Here is a 17,292-nt window from a genome sequence, read left to right on the forward strand (position 1 = left end):
TTAAACATCTATCTATCCCTACTACAAGGATGTTTTAGGTTTACAGTTCACAAATGAATGATCACATTTAATGACCCATCAAACCAAAGGCAAACCAAAACACACATATGATCTGACGGCAAACAAATTAACACAAAACCAGTTATATGTTAGGCATTTTATCTAAAAAGTAGATCGGTTCATTTGGTTTTTGCTGTTCTCTGTCTGCATAAATATTGAAATAGGCCACAAATTTTCAACTCATATTCGGACATATTTGGACAGGGTGATGCCGCAACCATAAATATCTGTGCTGTTATTAATACTCAGCTTCTCTGTGGTCTTTGGCAACAAACACACACATGAACACAGACACACACACCCACATACACACAAAACAGTCGCCCTGCATGTTGACTTCTTACTCACTTTGTCTGCGTGACTACTCAAACCACCTCCCGGTGTGGAAAAGGGCTGAATCATCCATATCAGAGGCCAGTTTATGTTTTTTCTCATTCTTGCGGTCTATCAGTCTGGCGCTCAGTTTGGCAGTTACACCTTCTGCATGTGTAACTGTGTGTGGTCTGGGAAAGAATAAAATTGCATAACTGGATTACAGAATATATTGACAAACTGGTGGAGCCAGGCCTCTCCAGCGGCTTATAGCTACTCACAGAGGAAATCCCTCTGGCATTATTGAAGGCTTTGCCGATGGCATTTACCAACGTAGAGTAGATAAATGCCTTAAAATTGGACTGGAAGCATTTTTTTCCATACTTTAAAATAATTGAAATGTCCATGTGATTTGGTCAACTTAAAATTTGATGGTGTTACAACTTAATAAATGTATTTGTGGTATGAAACCAACAATTTCACTATACCTGGAATTAAAAATTCCTTATAATGGAAAAAAATCAACTGAAACAATTAGTTTCCAAGTAAATATCTACTTCAGTAGAAGGTAATTGTGTCACTATGGGTTTATCCTTTCACATGCTGTAACTCACATGAATGTGACCTCATTACTTGACTAATTTAAAATAGGTGTGACCAGCACTGCAACACCATGAGAAAGATTGCAGTTACAGCTAATGCAGTCTCCACAGGTTCAGAAGAAGAATGTTTATAATGGGCAGGAAATGTAGTCAGTAGGTGGAATGTCTCAGATGTCATATAGGGACGATTCTAAGAACCCTGAAAGAGTTTCAGGTTCTTTAATTCAACTCAATGCAATTCAGTTTATTTATATAGTGCCAGTTCACATGAAATGTCACCAGATCATACAGTCAAATTGGTTCAAAGTTTTCTATTTAAGGAAAACCAGTTGATTGCATCAACTCATTGGCTCTGTTCGAAAACCTAGGACGGGTCCTCCAAGGACGCGGTCTACCTAGACTGGATCCTTCGAAGTCCTTGAAAATAAGGAGACCGGAAGAGTTTTGGCTGTAAATTCGACCAGGTCCACCCTTCGGCGGGTTTTACCGCAGTATGCTCTGTTGCTTAGCAACCGTGAACGTTGACACACAAAGCAGGAAAAGAATGAATACAGAAGTTTTCAAAACTGTTTATTTATTTCTTTTTTATTGTGAAGTGAACAAAGACTACACTCACAAGAATCCAGAGTGGAATAAAGGTTCCAACCACCGGGAGCAGGAACAAATAAAATCAAATGTAATGACAGAAACCTTAGTCAGTTAAATAACATGCTGCTGTCATTTTGCACATCTCTGATGCTGCTGCTATTTTCAAATATCCATTACTGTAAAAATGTCCATAGCTGCATATTGGTTATTTATTCCCCAGTTTTATATTGTTAAAACACTTTACAGTATTTTATTGTTTATATTTTAACTCTTCCCTATTATGTTATTCTTATACATTTTTCTAAGGTTCTAAGGTGTGTGACCATTTTCAATAATCTTTCTGCTGCTGTAAATTTCCCCACTGTGGGAAAATAAAGGGATTTTCTATTCTATTCTATTAAAGGGGTAGAAAGATATAAGTAAATCTAAACAATATATTTATAAAAAATATATCTGCAAAATCTCTAATATTCAACAACAAAAAATATGAAGTTAAGCATATTGTGCAAAATAGCAATAAAAAGATAAATATATATATATTAGAATCTGTCCTTAAATTACAGCCAAACCCATTTACACAGTAACAGATAAAAACCTTTAGATAAATCAAACATTACTGCCACATATCTGACTCAATAACCATTAAAACAACTATTTTCATTCATTTCAGACGGAACTATTCACAGAGTTGTATTATATTAAACTGAACTTCCAATTTTCACCAATGTTCGGCGCCAAGTAACCTTTCCTCTGATCACAGCTTGCTTGGTCTCGCAATGAATCCTGGGATATCCAAGAATACCGAGGATACATCGGACCCGTCCTTCAAATCAGGCAAAAAGAAGGACGCATTTTAAGGCCGCATAATGAGGACTCTTGGAATCCGACCAGACCTCGGCGCCACGCTATGACGTAATCGGCCTTCGAATCCGGTCTTCTAAGGATGCGTCCTAGGTTTTCGAACAGAGCCATTGACTCAAAGGCAATCCCTCACATTAAGCATCCTTGTAGCGACAGTGGAGAGGAAAAACTCCCTTTTAACAGGAAGAAACCTCCAGCAGAAACAGGCTCGGTGTGAGCAGTCATCTGCCGAGGCCGACTGGGGCTCAAGGAGACAGAAGCAGTTATAGTCAGAGAAACAGGACTACACTGAAAACCAGGCCGATCTCGAACATCTTTAAACTAAGGTGATGATGGTAGCAACACAGCAGATATTTCTCTCCAGGATGGAGTCACAGCCAAACAGGAACAGAAGAGGCAAAGCTACTATGAGAAAAAGCAGAGAGAGCATAATGTTAGAGATTGAACTAACAGATTCTGCAGAGTGGGAGAATAGAGATAGAATGAAGCAGAATGATGAAATGGGGGTCCCTATGTCCTCCAGAAGTCTAATCCTATATCAGCATAACTATAGAGATAGTCATGACAAACTGAGCTCCTCTAACTATAAGCTTTATCAAAAAGGAAAGTTTTCAGCCTACTCTTCAAAGTTGACAGGATGTAAAGTACACAGGACACAAGAATTGATTTTTAAAATTCTAAAAACTAAAAGACCAGTCCAAGCTGTCATGAATTATAAATCCTGTGTCTGTGGTCGATAAATATAGATGGACCAAAGTTCTGTATTTATTCTTTGCAATAAATATAATTATAATTTTTTGTCAATACTTTATTCCAAAGTAAATTAATAATTGTATGTAATGGTAACATTTTTATTTTTTCAAATTTAAAAGTTATAGCAAAGCATAAAATATTTTTATGATCTGTTATGAATTATAGTTTTAAATTATAGTTTTACTTTGTATGAATCCATTCTGTTTATTTTCTTATAAATTAAAATTTATACTTTCGACCATCTCATAAATTCTGTTTTGAGATAAAGTAATTCCAAATTACAGTACTTTTTTAAAGCTGATCCAAAGTATTTTTTTTTTTTAAGCGTATATATAATGTAGGATTGGATTAAAATTAGGGGTGGAATTTTTAGCAAGTTTAGCATAAGATAGTCATTTTAAATAATATATTTAAATTGGAAAATAGGTTTGGGATACTTCCAATACAACAACCAAAGCAGGATAGTGAAGGAAATGCATACTAATTAAAGAATAACAAAAAAATAAGGTACACATTATCACAGATTTTCACTTGGAAAATGCCTAACATGGTTCAAACTTTTAAAAATGTTGTAGACAGTGACAGTATGGCTAATTTAGGCACAGACGGTCTTTGTAATCTGGGTCTCCGGATTTTGTTGAATTAGTTTTTAATCTGATTCTTGCAAGAGATCTAAGGCCAAAAAAATCAAAGCAGCAATAAAAATATGAAAGTGAAAGTGTAGCATTTGGGATGCATTACGTTATCCCCACAGAGTGTTATCTGCTTGTAGGTGTTGTTGCTGTAGGTGGAGCTATTTTGGTGCAGTTACTGTAATCATAGCAACTCTGAAATTATGCAAAACAGATAATGGGTAAAATAAGGCTTCTCATCCAACATGTGTTATTATATTTATTATTCCTCTCAGAGCTTGGAAATTTCGGGTGATAATGGTTTGATTACCGTAATAGAACAAATATGATGTAATATTTTTTTTCCTGTTTTTTCATGTTGTTTTCTGGAACTATCGATTACTCATTAGACGGTATGCTGAATTGACCCAGCTTTTAAAAGATTAATGCGTCCATCCATCCCCTCAGACACGATACACCCTCGACAGGCCGCCAGTCTGTTGGACCGAGAGACACAATCATGCAAACACACAAACACACACACCTAAGGGCAATTTAGAGAAGCAATTTAACAGGGATGTTTTTGGACTTTGGAAAGAAACTGGGGTACACAGAGAGAACCCATGCATACATGGGGAGAACATGCAGAAAGACCACGTGCCGGGAATTGAACTCGGAACCTTGTTGCTACATGGCAACAGTGGGACAAAACTGTGTCACAGTGCAACCCAAGGTTGATGAGATGCAAATCCCAGCAAATGAATATGAACGAAAAAATAGTGAGAACATATTTCTTTGGGTTTAGATGTGTAAAGAGCCCTGGAAAGCCTGCTTTACCAGCTTTATTTCACTACCCTGCAGCATTCCTCAGTATATGATCACTGGCTTGTATGTAAATAACCGTCCAATGCAAACATGATATTTGTTTAAAGGTAATGAAAAATAATTTGCATAAAAGCAACAACCTGACTTAACTCAAAATATTTCTTTTATCCTTTTAAAGAGTAGAGGATGAAAAGCTGCAGAAACCTAATGTATCAGTATAGTATTGGTAAGTTTATTCATCTCAGTAATTCATAAAAAAAAAACTCTTTTACTATGTAAAGAGGGATGTCATTTTCAGTTAATTTTTATGTTCACGATTTTAGGTCAAACATAAGGAAAATTCTAAAATTCTGAGAGAGATTTGATAAAGTTTCTAACAGAAGACTAATAAAATGCTGCAATGTTGGCCTGTTGGAAAATTAAATAGATGTTATGTTGATTGAGAGTACAAAGAGTTCTATAAAATCAATTTAACACTGGTGTAATAATATTACAAACAGCATCAACCCACAAATAAGGGGTTCTTGTATGTCTTTACAAGTTTAGTTTCATATCTGTCGTGGGTCTCAAGACTCCATACTGGTAGATCAAGGATCCTAAGTGGGGTCACGACCCCAACTTTGAGAGTCAACGCTGTCCAATATCTGAGTTCAGTACAGGTTCAAGTGAAAATGAATCACAGGACGATCCAGTTTAACATGAAGGTGATCATCCAGCGGAAACAACTTTTTAATGGTCTCTGATTGGTCTGATTGTTGGTTCTGGTATATTGTGTCTATTTGGTAACTCTCTATAGACTCGCTAATGTTTTTTTATTCTCCAAATCAAACAGAGGGCATTTTCCAGCAAATAGATTATATTTTTTATGTTTCTAAATGGTCTATCATTTAATCGTTGATGGTTTCACTAACCTTGAGCTGATAAACACAGTGGACTAAAACCAGCTGACTGACAGGTTCTTATAATCATTACTTGATGTCTGATAACCTATAACTGTTTCTGTCAATCATAACTATGAAGGCAATGCTTTTATAATGCAAAATGAAGGAGCAAAGGTGGTGCAACTCCTGCAGGAGGAGGAGGGAAATTTCACTTTTGGTACAAACTGCAACCAAAGATTTGCCATTTTCTTACGTCTCTTGGATTGATTGACAGGTGGTGTCACATCAATCCCTCTTGTGCTCCTTTTTTCAGCAACATTTTCTCCTTCCACTAAGCTTTGCGGTAAAAGGAATTTGTGTTTTTTTAATCCTTGTGAAGGGGAAAACTGGCTGTCATCAAGACAACTTTAAGTCATCAGTCTTTCTCATAAAAGAAGATAAGATTTATTATAACAATTATAATAAAAATGATAAAACTCAAAATAAAATATTTCTTAGAAACTCAGTTTCTAAGAAACTGTGGGGAGTGTTGGCCAAGTGGTTAGAGAAGGGCGCTTGTGTTTTGAGAAGGTTGGAAGTACCCAGTTCAATCCCCACAGCCTCAGGGGCGGAGCTAGATGGGGGGCCAGGGGTGGCCATGACCACCCTTAGCCAATCATTGACCACCCCTACAATTTATTTCACTCTAATGCAGATGGTGGCAACAGTAATATTCTCAAGTGGAATATTTAAAACATTTTAATTTTTCATATATTAACAATTACTAGACAACAAAAACACTGTGGTGAATCATGCTCATCAATATACTAACATTAAAGATGATAAGTACAGAATTCAAGCAGAAACAGATTTTGTGTTTTATGGGGTAAAGAGAAATTGATGTGTCTCTGCAAGTCATCTAGAAGTCTTCAGTGAAATGATAGATAAATAATTTTAATAAAACATATTAAATAATCAATTTATGTCGATATTAGTACTTATAAATATCAATTTTATGCAGAATGATTACTGATAAAAGTAGGTAGCCTAAGTAATGACAATAGAAAAGATGTCCGCTCCAGAACTCAAACCTGAGAGAATTTTATCCACTATACCTTTTATCTAGAAAGCACAGATGTTTGAACATATTTGTTTATTTGTTAGCAAAGGCTGTAGGGATGTTTACTTTGTCTTCATTTAGAAAATATGGATGTTTTGCTCATTAATTTTACTGTTGGAACAGTATTGATTGACCCTGACGTTCTGGTGCCTATCCACTTTCGGCCAGGCCTCTGCACAGCCTCCACTCTGGGTTCATGGGCAAGACCCTTTACCCCACACTGCTCCCTGGGCACCGCACAATGGCAGCCCACTGCTCCCCAAAGGGACGAGTTAAATGCAGAGGTAGATTTCTCCAATGTGAGATCAATAATGTTCAATTTGGTTTCCAGTCATTGGAAAATACAATGAATAATAATGATAAAACTATAGTATTTTAAAATTCATTTTCAATATTCAATTATTTTAATGATTTTCAGAGGTAGTGACACAGTGCCTTCCCCACCTCTGCTTGTCTTCACCTGTTCCCCTCCTCATTTGAAGTCATGCTCACTGGAACTAGATGCGACCGGAAGCCACCAGTTCCCCCTTCACTAACCCTGCAGCCACAGCTTCCAAAATAAAGCGCTTCCACAGCAGGAAGCGCTTTATTTTGACACGCCACGGCTGCTGCGTGTTGAAGAGCCCCACTGCCTCTGCCTTGGGTCCTGCGTGGATTTACATAGCATGATTTCCGTGGGACTGGGAAGCGAAAGCGGAGGGTGGTGCGCCGTTCAGGAACTGAGGGGAACTAACTAACCTTACCGATTAACAACCTGTAGCCTCCGCCGCTGCCTCCGCTGGGATCCCGGTAACTTCTCTCCGCCTCCCAGCTTCCCTTTTTTTGGATTATTGTTTTTTTTTTTATTATTATAAGTCTCTGTCGGAGAGGACGGGAAGCGGCTCGAGTTGAACCCGGTTTGAAGGGCTGTGGCCATGGCCGGGGGAGGAGGCGGAGGGGTTTCTCCGCTGGGGCCCGCTCCGCCGATGTGGTACCACCGGGACCTGAGCCGAGCTGCGGCCGAGGAGCTGCTCGCCCGAGCGGGGAGAGACGGCAGCTTTCTGGTGCGGGACAGCGAGAGTGTCAACGGAGCTTACGCTTTGTGTGTGCTGTGAGTAACTTTTTTGCTTTGTTTACCTTTGTTTTTAACCTAAACTGTGTTTTGAACCCACAACCAGCTCACACACACGTCCTCAGAGAATCTGTAGTTTTTAAGGACGCTCCAGTCTGTTATTACCCTGCAAAACTCTGCTGTAGTAGTTATAAATAAACCCACCCTGCTGCAGAAAATGTGATGAAACTGTAGGTGAAGCCTGTGTTTACTTTCTCCTTGAAGGAAAATGAGTGGGAGAGAGGAAGAGCAGTGAGACTCCAGCATGGCCCCTGTTGGGATGTGGCTCCCTGCAGAGCCGTTTTTCTCCTTTCAGGATCCTTTGCTGCAGGCTCTGGAGATTGCTGTAGATAGGAGGGGAATAGTTTCAAAAATTACTAATTTACCCTCTGGGATTATTTACATTCATATGGGCATTGTGTTTTGCACGGAAGAGGATTAGGGCCACTGAAAAAAAAAAAAAAAAAAAGTTAACTAATTTTTAAATTTTATTTCAGTATATGAGGAAAAAGGTCAGAATTCTTACTTTAATCTCAGAATTCTGACCTTTTTCTCACAATTCTAAATTTAATCTCAGAATTCTGACTTTTCTTCTCAGAATTCTGACTTTAATCTCAGAATTCTCACTCAGCTTCACTGACAAAGATGTGAGTTGTTGGGGAGGGCCAGTAACATATTGGTGGAAAATAATGGATTTAGGTGACTTTTTACATGGCTGAGTGGTCCCCGGTGATGTTATTGCATTAATGGAAGTTTAGTCTAGTTTAGTCTTCAAAACAGACATGGCTACGGCTTTATGCTAACATGTTTGTTAGCTGTCAGAATTCTGAGAAACAAGTCAGAACTCTGAAATTAAAGTCCAAATTCTCAGAAAAAAGTCCAAAGTCTGAGCTTAAAGTCAAAATTCTGACTTTTTTCTTACAATATGCTGAAATAAAATTTAAAAATCAGTTTTGTTTTGTTTTTTCAGTGGCCCTAATCCTCTTCAGTAGGTTTGGGATTGAGTTTAAGTGAATCTGCTACTTTTCATCCACCAAGTTGTTTCCAGATAAATCTGGTAGAAATTCAGCAATCAGTTGAGTAGAGATTGAGATCTGAACATTTTAGAACAATTTTAGTGAAAAAGAAGGGGTATTTAAAATAGGGATATTGGTCCAATATTAGCCATAAAACAAATTTGACCATTTTACCAGCCAGCATCTAAAATCTCTTATATTTTTATGCTGATAGACATTCTCTGCTTCTATTAAAAGTTTCTGTAACTTATCTGTTTTCATACCTATTGTTGACATTTGTTCCCTGTTACTGGGATACTACTTGATCAAGCCTTTCTAACATTCTAGAGAATAACATAAGGAATAAAAGCTGGTATGATTTATACTATTATTGTGTTAGCTCAATATTGCTATCAGCCAATTCTCAAAAATAAATATCGGTATCATATTGGAAATGAAAAAGTTGTATCGGGACATCGCTAATTTGAAAAAGCCTTAAGGGAAAGCATGCTTATATAATAATAGTTATTGTTGATTATTGAATGAAACAAGAAGCTCGTTAGAACAAAAACAAAGAAAGCTGAGGGTCATCAGTGAATGATCCGCTTGAGCCTTATGTAGATGTGGTCCCTTCGGCTAAAAGTGAATTTTAGTTTGTTTGAGTTTGTGGCATCAGAGCAGAATCACTTTGAGCTCCTGTTTGTTCCAGTTGCATTTTCTGTCAGAAATCATCTGATCTAAGGGAACCATGCTCTCTGCAGCTCTGCTTAGAGCTGATAGTTGATGGATGTTTGTTTTTAACTAGTCTGTAAGTTCCTGTTGAAATCGAGTAATTGTTATCATTTGAAAAATCACAAAATACAGCTTAAAGTTACATTCACAGAATTCCTTGTAAGTATTATGAAATGTATTACCGATCTATTTAAATACTTCTGTGTACAGAAAAAGAAAGCGGCCCATAGCAGAGCCTTAAGGTTTCCTGCATCTGATCAGTGGAATCTGATTTTAGTTTTTTTTAAGATGGTGATGCTTCTGTTCAAAAAGAAAAAATTAAATAAAAACACATATTTAAGTCTTTCTAAGAGTTTGAAGCCAAAGCGTTACATATAGGAGTGTGTTATATAGAGATATTAGACTGGTAGGTTAGGCTGAAACATTTAATCGGATTATTAAAATATTTGTCAGCAAATTTTTAAGCAGATTGTAGAGAATCTAAAACATAACATTAATTGAAATAATTTTTCACTTAGAGTAGTATTTAAGCCAAAACAGAGCAAAGAATAAATTTAAGGTGAAAAGTGGGATTGTCTGTAAATATGCTCAATCCAAAACTCCTCAAGTAGTTTAGCTTCACCAGACACTAATTCTTTAAAATAAAAAATGACTTCTAATAAGCCAGTTTTGCAACACAGTTTTTTATCTTTTGATCAAAAATGTTGTTAGGAAATAAACTAATAAAAAAGGCCTTAATAAGTAAATTTAATGTTGTGAACACTGAATTTCAATTTTTATTTGTCTAGAATGTGAAATATCTTTTTTTTCTTCCAAATTTGTTTCTTTACTAAGGAGAGGTAAATCATTTAAATTGTCTATTTTTAGATTTTTTTTTAAAATAAAATGTAGACTGATCTATTACGAGAATCTTTAATAGCTGCATGCCATCTGGGTGATGGTGATACTGTTGTGATACTGCGTACTGTGATGCAAAATATTCTGTCCATTGTAGTTCTACGCCCTTGAGCAGTCAGCAGTCTCTTTCCTTTTTCTCTTCATTAATTGGCCTTTGTTTTGAAGTAGCACGAACCCTTTTATCTACCTATTAAAATAAAATTCTGAGTTTAGTTAGCTTGAGACATGATATAATTTTGTATATTTGCAAAGTGGAATGTAAAAAGAGAAAACATTGCACATAAGGCTCAATCTCTCTGTTCAGTTGCACTTAGAGGCCTGTTTGCTCAGGGAAGTGATGAAATACTCCTTTTGTTACAGAAATAGCATTTTACCAACATGCTCCAGTTTCCAGTCAGCAACTTAAACCCAGTTTTAAAATGATTTCCTGATGACCAGATAAATCTTTTTGCTGGTCATTTTGTTTACTTCCGAAATCAACCATATCTCGGTAAATAAAGTGCAGCAGCAGGATGGTTAACTTGTAGAGCTTAAAAGGATGCTCTGCACAACTCAAAGTGAAAAGAATGCACAGATGCAGGAAACACAGAGCCATGTGACTCAGTGTTCTGACTTTGGCTTGACCTACATCCCCTATTGGATAGTTTACCCCATGCTCTGTCGAGTGTCGCGTGTTTATACATCAGCAGACCAACATTTTGTGCCATACTTTAATGGATCTATGCAAACACATTAGCAGGGCTGTTATTTTATTGGCTTTTGGAGCAGAAACTGTTCACCGCAAGAAAAGATCTAACGAGTTACAAATTATTATGTATATAATATGAAAAAGTTGTCATTAATTGCACTTTTTTTATTATGTGGGATTTTGAGGATGTGTTCCTGTAAATATGCAACAGCTGAATGTTACTATAAAAAGGTCTTGCCTGCCTTTTATCTATCATTACGGCTCGTAAATCACTGGAAACATGATGATTTCCTGGACGTTTGTGGATCATCACCTTGTCAACAAAAGCATTCCTAACATTAATGCTTTATTAGTTCCTGGATGTGTTCCTTCCTCTTCCTTCCTGTCACTGGTCGCTTTTTTTTTATATAACAGACCGTTCTTTACATTCTCTTTAGACTCTAATAATAATAATGAACCTGAAAGACAGTCTTAAGTACTTTTTCAAGAGCAAAACACACCCTTCCTTTACTGTTAGCCTTAACCGCTTCTTTTTGAATAAACCTTTTAACTAATATACCACAAAAAGAATCACCTTTGAATTTTCATTTGCTTAAAAATTTCCAAGAAGAAACATTGCAATGCTCCCAAATAATTGTTGATGCAATTATGATTAAGTTTTTATAGTTACATGTAATAAGGTATTTATAAAACAATATTTTCTAAAACATAATTGATATAAGATTTAATTTAGTCCTTTGTCCTTTAAAGATTTTAACTCCTGTAATTAATGTGTTAATACCGTTATCTATAGTTCAAAGCTCCTTGGGAACCGAGTCTCACATGAAATAACAAATAATGTAAATTTTTTAATATATAGGACAAACATGCAAGTGAAAAGTTAAAGAAATTTCTTTAAATTCCATCATTTCATGTAATAATTGAATGATATGTCTTATAAATATATTCATGATAATAAGTTTGTGTCTGTAAGCAGGACTGGAAAAAAAAAAAAAAAAAAAAAAAAAAGGTAAAGCAACAGAGAGTGCTCTGTATATTACATAACCTCATAACTCTAAAGCTTGTTGGAAATATAACTTTTGAAATGCTTAAAAATAAAATTGGGAAAAAATACATACAAAAGGTAAATAAATGTTGTAATGCATTAAACTCTTAGCTTCAATTTTTTATTAAAACATTGTCATTTTTCTAAAATATTACATCCCCAGAATGTCTAGAGTTGCGGAGGATAATTTGAATGAACTGAAAAAAGATTTTATATGAAAAATGTTTTTATAAATGTTGACGAGTATAAAATATATACTCTTTTATTTCTGATTATGAGGCCAACGTCGACTTGAAAGGATTCTGCACCAATAGGAATTGGGATGGGTTAAAGTCACAATGGATGTAACTCGGGCCTAAGTCATTGGTCTAAACGCCAATTTATACTTCTGACACATAGCCTCTGGAATCAAATCTGTCTCTGTCTCAGATTCCAGACTACACGTTGGACGGTCGCAAACCCGCACAGACCTCAAGCGGAAGTGCACAGACAAAAAGCAGCAGTGATTGGTCCTTGGTATGCCTCTCCGGTTTTCGGTGCTGGGGTGCGCCATTTTTAAAAAACCGAGGAGTAATAACAACAATGGATAACCACGACGAAACGTTGATCAAGGAGGTTCGGAAGTACAACCACTTGTACAATGCCTTAGACATGTTGTTTTGGAAAATTAACACTCCCGCCGGCGCCGCTGAATAAGTTCTCGCGAGTTCTCCAATAGGCTCCCCTAGCACTTTAGCTGGAATTTGCTGTGCGTCCCTATTAATTTCAGACCGATGTTGCAGAAGCATGCCAGCAAAACTGGTTCGCGACCAGACGCAAGCGACATTTGAATTGTTCGTTTGCAGAAGAAAAAAAGAAGAAAAACGAGTGTAAACATCACACTACCTTTGTTAATGTTTAGCATTAACATCCAGACCTAGCTGTCACTATCCAACCTGTACCGGAAGCATGATGCGTACCATCAGCTCATTTACGCATGCGCAACCAGATATACATCCGGGTTTCCTTAAATAACATAATTATGGTACTAAAATTACTTATTTCTATCATTAACTCACGAAATAATGCCAACACACATCTTTATAAATGTTTTATGACTTTTCTGAGACAATTTGATTCTTTTTACATTTTCTCACTTAAACTGTTTGTCTGACATCATCATTGGACGTGCAAAGGTGTTATGCATCTGCAAATGAGCTGATGGTAAGAATGGTGCTTCCGGTACGGATCGGTAGTGAAAGTGACACTAGCAACCAGCTGGAAGGTAGTACGATTAACGTTTGGATCGAGATTGGATGACTCAAGTGTGCCACCTACTGGCTGGGAGGAGTTAAAGTTGATCCAGTCTCTCTCCTTTAATATGCCAGTCTCATGCCCTTAGACCAGTATTGTATGATCTGGGAAGCTACAGAGAAATACTAAAGTGAAAAATGTCACATTTTTGTCATTGTGGAATTATAACGAGGTTTTGCAGCGACTCCAAGCACGTGTAATATGCAGCCGACAGAAATAAAAAAAGAAACAAATGTAGAAAAAAGCAAAACACCCTTTAAAGAAAAACCCAGATTCTAAAAAATGAAAAACTCTTAAAAAGAATCAAATATGCAACACAGTTAACCAAGAAAAATGTGTAGGATGTGTAGTGTATAAATAAGTTGTCACTCCTGTCTGTTTGAATGTCAGAGGGAATGTTTGTGTCTGAGTATCAATGGGGGTATATTTGTTTTAAATAGTATTTAAAGAACTGATTACTGGAACAGGAATGAGCTGTGTTGTCCCAACACTTCTAAGGCTGGATGGAAAAGATGATCATGTCTCTCCTCTCTAATTTTTCACCTTTTTAATAATTTTGCTGCATTAAGGAAAAATAAATGAAGCTTTTGTGTCACCCGGGGGCGTAAAAAGGCACTAAGTGTTCTATGTTAAAGGGCTGCTGTGACATCCTGTGGTTTTTGGCCTGATTTTTTTGTTTGCTCTAATGTTTAATACCGAAAAGTTTCTTTTACCATCCCTGTGTCTCTTACCCTTTAAAATACTGCAAAATGTACAACTTTTTTTGTTGATCCAAAACAAAAAAAGGTCAAAGTGACCTTAGAGCAGATAAAGAAAAGGGATTCAGCTTTAGAAGATATGCGGTAAATAGCCCAGAAGCTTAATGAATACACAGCAGCTGTCACTAAAACGCTTTTATAGGACTATTCACCCCTTCTGCTGGTGAAAATGCGTCTTTCCAGCCCTTTAATGCACTAAAACATGTAAGGCATAAGAAATACGGTGTGTGCCAGAACTCATTCCTGCTTCAATATAGGATTTTCTTTTATTATGTATAAATATAAGGCTAGTTATTTCCAGAACATAATGCATGTAATGTTGTTTTGTTTTTGTTTTTTCATTTTTCGTAAAAGAAAGATTTTCCTCTCCGTCTTTGGTGCCTATATTTTTATTTTTTTTAGACAGAATATTCTGTCTTCCTGTGACCCCTTTTTTTTTTCTTTTTTACCTTTTTCACATACAAAAAAGAACAAAAACAGGTATTTATATTACTGGGATTATTATGATGTACTCATAGTACTACATTACTGTATACTGGAGAGCATAATATGTATGTTTACCTATATAAATCAGATCAGTGTTTGATCCTCTTTCCAATGGAGGACAGATTCCAGTTCAGTTCTACTACCAGTGTTAGAAACTCATCATCCAGCCAAAGTTGAACTGACCAGTGTTTTGTCAGAACAGATCGGCATACACTTAGTTTTTATCTAATCTAAATGAATTCTGAGTCACAATATAAAGCACAGACAATCTTTTATATGATTTAAAACATGAAATTAAATATAACCGCATTTAAAGTCCTGCACACACATGTTTTTTACTACTAAAGTAACTTATTTTAACTTAATTTTGACTAATATGGTTTTATCTATAGAGGCTTTTTCTCTCAACATCCCGGGAACTTCAATCATGTCTGGCCATTACAAAATCCAAGAAATAACAGTAAAATTAAAGCTGATTTTATCTTTTTTTAAAGTTAAAATAAAAGTGTTTTTGCTAGTCGGTACACTGCTGCTAAAATGAAATGTGGGAATAACTCTGTAAAATTCAGCTAGATTAAAGCGGAACTCACAAAAACTCAAGGGGGTTTTTTCACAGGAAATCAGGCAAAGTATTACAATTTTTAGGAAAAACAAAGATTTATTTAAAATAATAATAATAATAAAAAAAAACTATTACCAAGGAATCCAAAGTTTAATTCAATAATATTTCAGTATAAATGATAAATAAACCAAAAAAACCTTCACAACCAATTTATAAGTAAACTCAAAGTCTCAATTTATATCTGCAAAAAACAAACAAAAACATCCCTAATAACTGAAAGTCCAAAACTGTCCGTCTCTTTTTTCTTCTTATAATAATGTCCCAACAGGAGTTCCATACACTTCGAACCCAAAGTAAAATCCTGGAACCGTTTCAGTCCAAAGTCTTTTGCAAAACGAAAAATCCAAACAGTAAACCCGCCCCAAAAAAAGATTAGAAAAAGAGTGGTACCACCAAAAATCCCCAAAAAGAAAAATAAGGTCCAGATCTCACCGGAGCGTCCTTTTTTTCCCCTGGGCGGCGTCTCTTTGCACCGGGCGGCGTCCTCTGGGTGCAAACTCCGACAATCAGTTTACCTCAAATCTCTGCGGTGATCTGCGGCGCTGGGACAAACTCTGTCAGTGGTTCATCTTTCTTCCTTTATTTTTCGATTTCTTTTTAACGGACAACAAGACAAAATCTCCCGCTGCACAGACCTGTCAGTGCGCGTCTTTCTCACCTGTCGAGCCGCGCGCGCCGATGCACACGCCCCTTTTTATTCAAAAATGTTTCCACACCAAAATATTCCCAGCATATTAATTTACATCATCATTTTTTAACCAGTGGAGTTTTGAAATAATTTTATCAAAGACATAACTGTTCTACCAGACAGTATATCATTGGTACACTTTAAAGTGCTTTATACAAAAGGTGAAAAAACAACATAGTGGTTATGTTACAATCCCCCCCCCCCAGCCGGAGGCAAAGGAGGTTGAACTCCAAAATAGGGCTTTAAGTTAACCACATTAACTATGTCTGTTCCTTCGTGCTGGTCCCTCCACTGGAGCTGATAATTTACTGGGCCTAACTGTTTCCTCACTGTAGCTGGACCTGACCACTTTGGCGCTAGCTTTGAGGAAAAACCATCTATTGCTTTGGAAAGAGGATGAGACCTTACCCAGACCAAATCTCCCGGCCGGAACTGTGCACCTCTCCTCCGGGCATTGTAATATTTGGCTTGTCGGGCTTGACTTATCCCAACTTTCCATTTGACTTCTTCCTTCATCTCACTGTGTCGCTCCATCAACTTGTATATGGTTTGCTGAGGTGATGGTGGTTTGGCTATCATCCTCTCCAACGGCCCTTGAAGTTGACGTCCCAACATTAGTTCTGCAGGGGCTCTCCCTGTGGTCTCATGTTGAGCACCATTGATGGCAAAACGGAACTCCCATATATGTTTGTCCCACTGATTGTGGTTCTGTCCAACAAATGAGGCTATCATTGTTTTGATAGTTCTGTTAGCCCGCTCAGTTAAGTTGGATTGGGGGTGATAGCTGGTGGTAAAATAGTGCTTTACCCCCCACATAGAGCAAAAATTGGACATCTCTTGACTGGTAAACTGGGGGCCACGATCTGACACAATGCTTTGAGGAACTCCAAAACGAGTAAATATCTCCTCCCGGAGGATAGTGATGAGCCTCTGTGTCTTGCTGTCTCTTAAAGGAAACATTTCCACCCACTTCGTGAAGTAGTCGATCACTACAAAAAGGAAGATGTTTCCTTTTTTACTGCGTGGAAAAGGTCCCATTAAGTCGACCCCAAGTTTTTCCCAGGGTTCTGTCAGAGATGGTAAATGGTAAATGGCATGTACTTATATAGCGCATTTATTCAAGTTAGGAGACTTGACCAAAGCGCTTTACACTACATTCATTCACCCATTCACACACACACTCACACACTGATGGTGGCAAGCTACATTGTAGCCACAGCTGCCCTGGGGCTCACTGACAGAAGCGAGATGTGGGTTGCAGGAATCCAGCTGGAGCTTGATTTTCTGGTTTGTACTTCTGACAAACTGCACAATTCTTTACATGAGTCCATACATCTTTACGAACCGACGACCACCAGGCTACCTCCAACAGCCGGAGGAGTGTCTTTAGTCTGCCCAGATGTCCA

General features: G+C 37.0%; 1 protein-coding gene across 1 annotated transcript in view; it reads left to right on the top strand.

Moving 5' to 3' along the window:
* The first annotated feature begins 7,217 nt into the window (after window positions 1–7,217).
* The window catches only part of inppl1a (inositol polyphosphate phosphatase-like 1a), a 58,088-nt gene continuing 48,013 nt past the window's right edge, over window positions 7,218–17,292 (top strand). Inside the window, exon 1 of the mRNA XM_038267883.1 lies at window positions 7,218–7,682. Within this exon, the coding sequence (XP_038123811.1) occupies window positions 7,507–7,682 (176 nt within the window). The 5' untranslated portion in view covers window positions 7,218–7,506. The remainder of the gene's footprint in view (window positions 7,683–17,292) is intronic.

Source organism: Cyprinodon tularosa, unplaced genomic scaffold, assembly GCF_016077235.1.
Source record: "Cyprinodon tularosa strain WSP-4 unplaced genomic scaffold, ASM1607723v1 ctg69, whole genome shotgun sequence".
Taxonomy (NCBI): domain Eukaryota; kingdom Metazoa; phylum Chordata; class Actinopteri; order Cyprinodontiformes; family Cyprinodontidae; genus Cyprinodon; species Cyprinodon tularosa.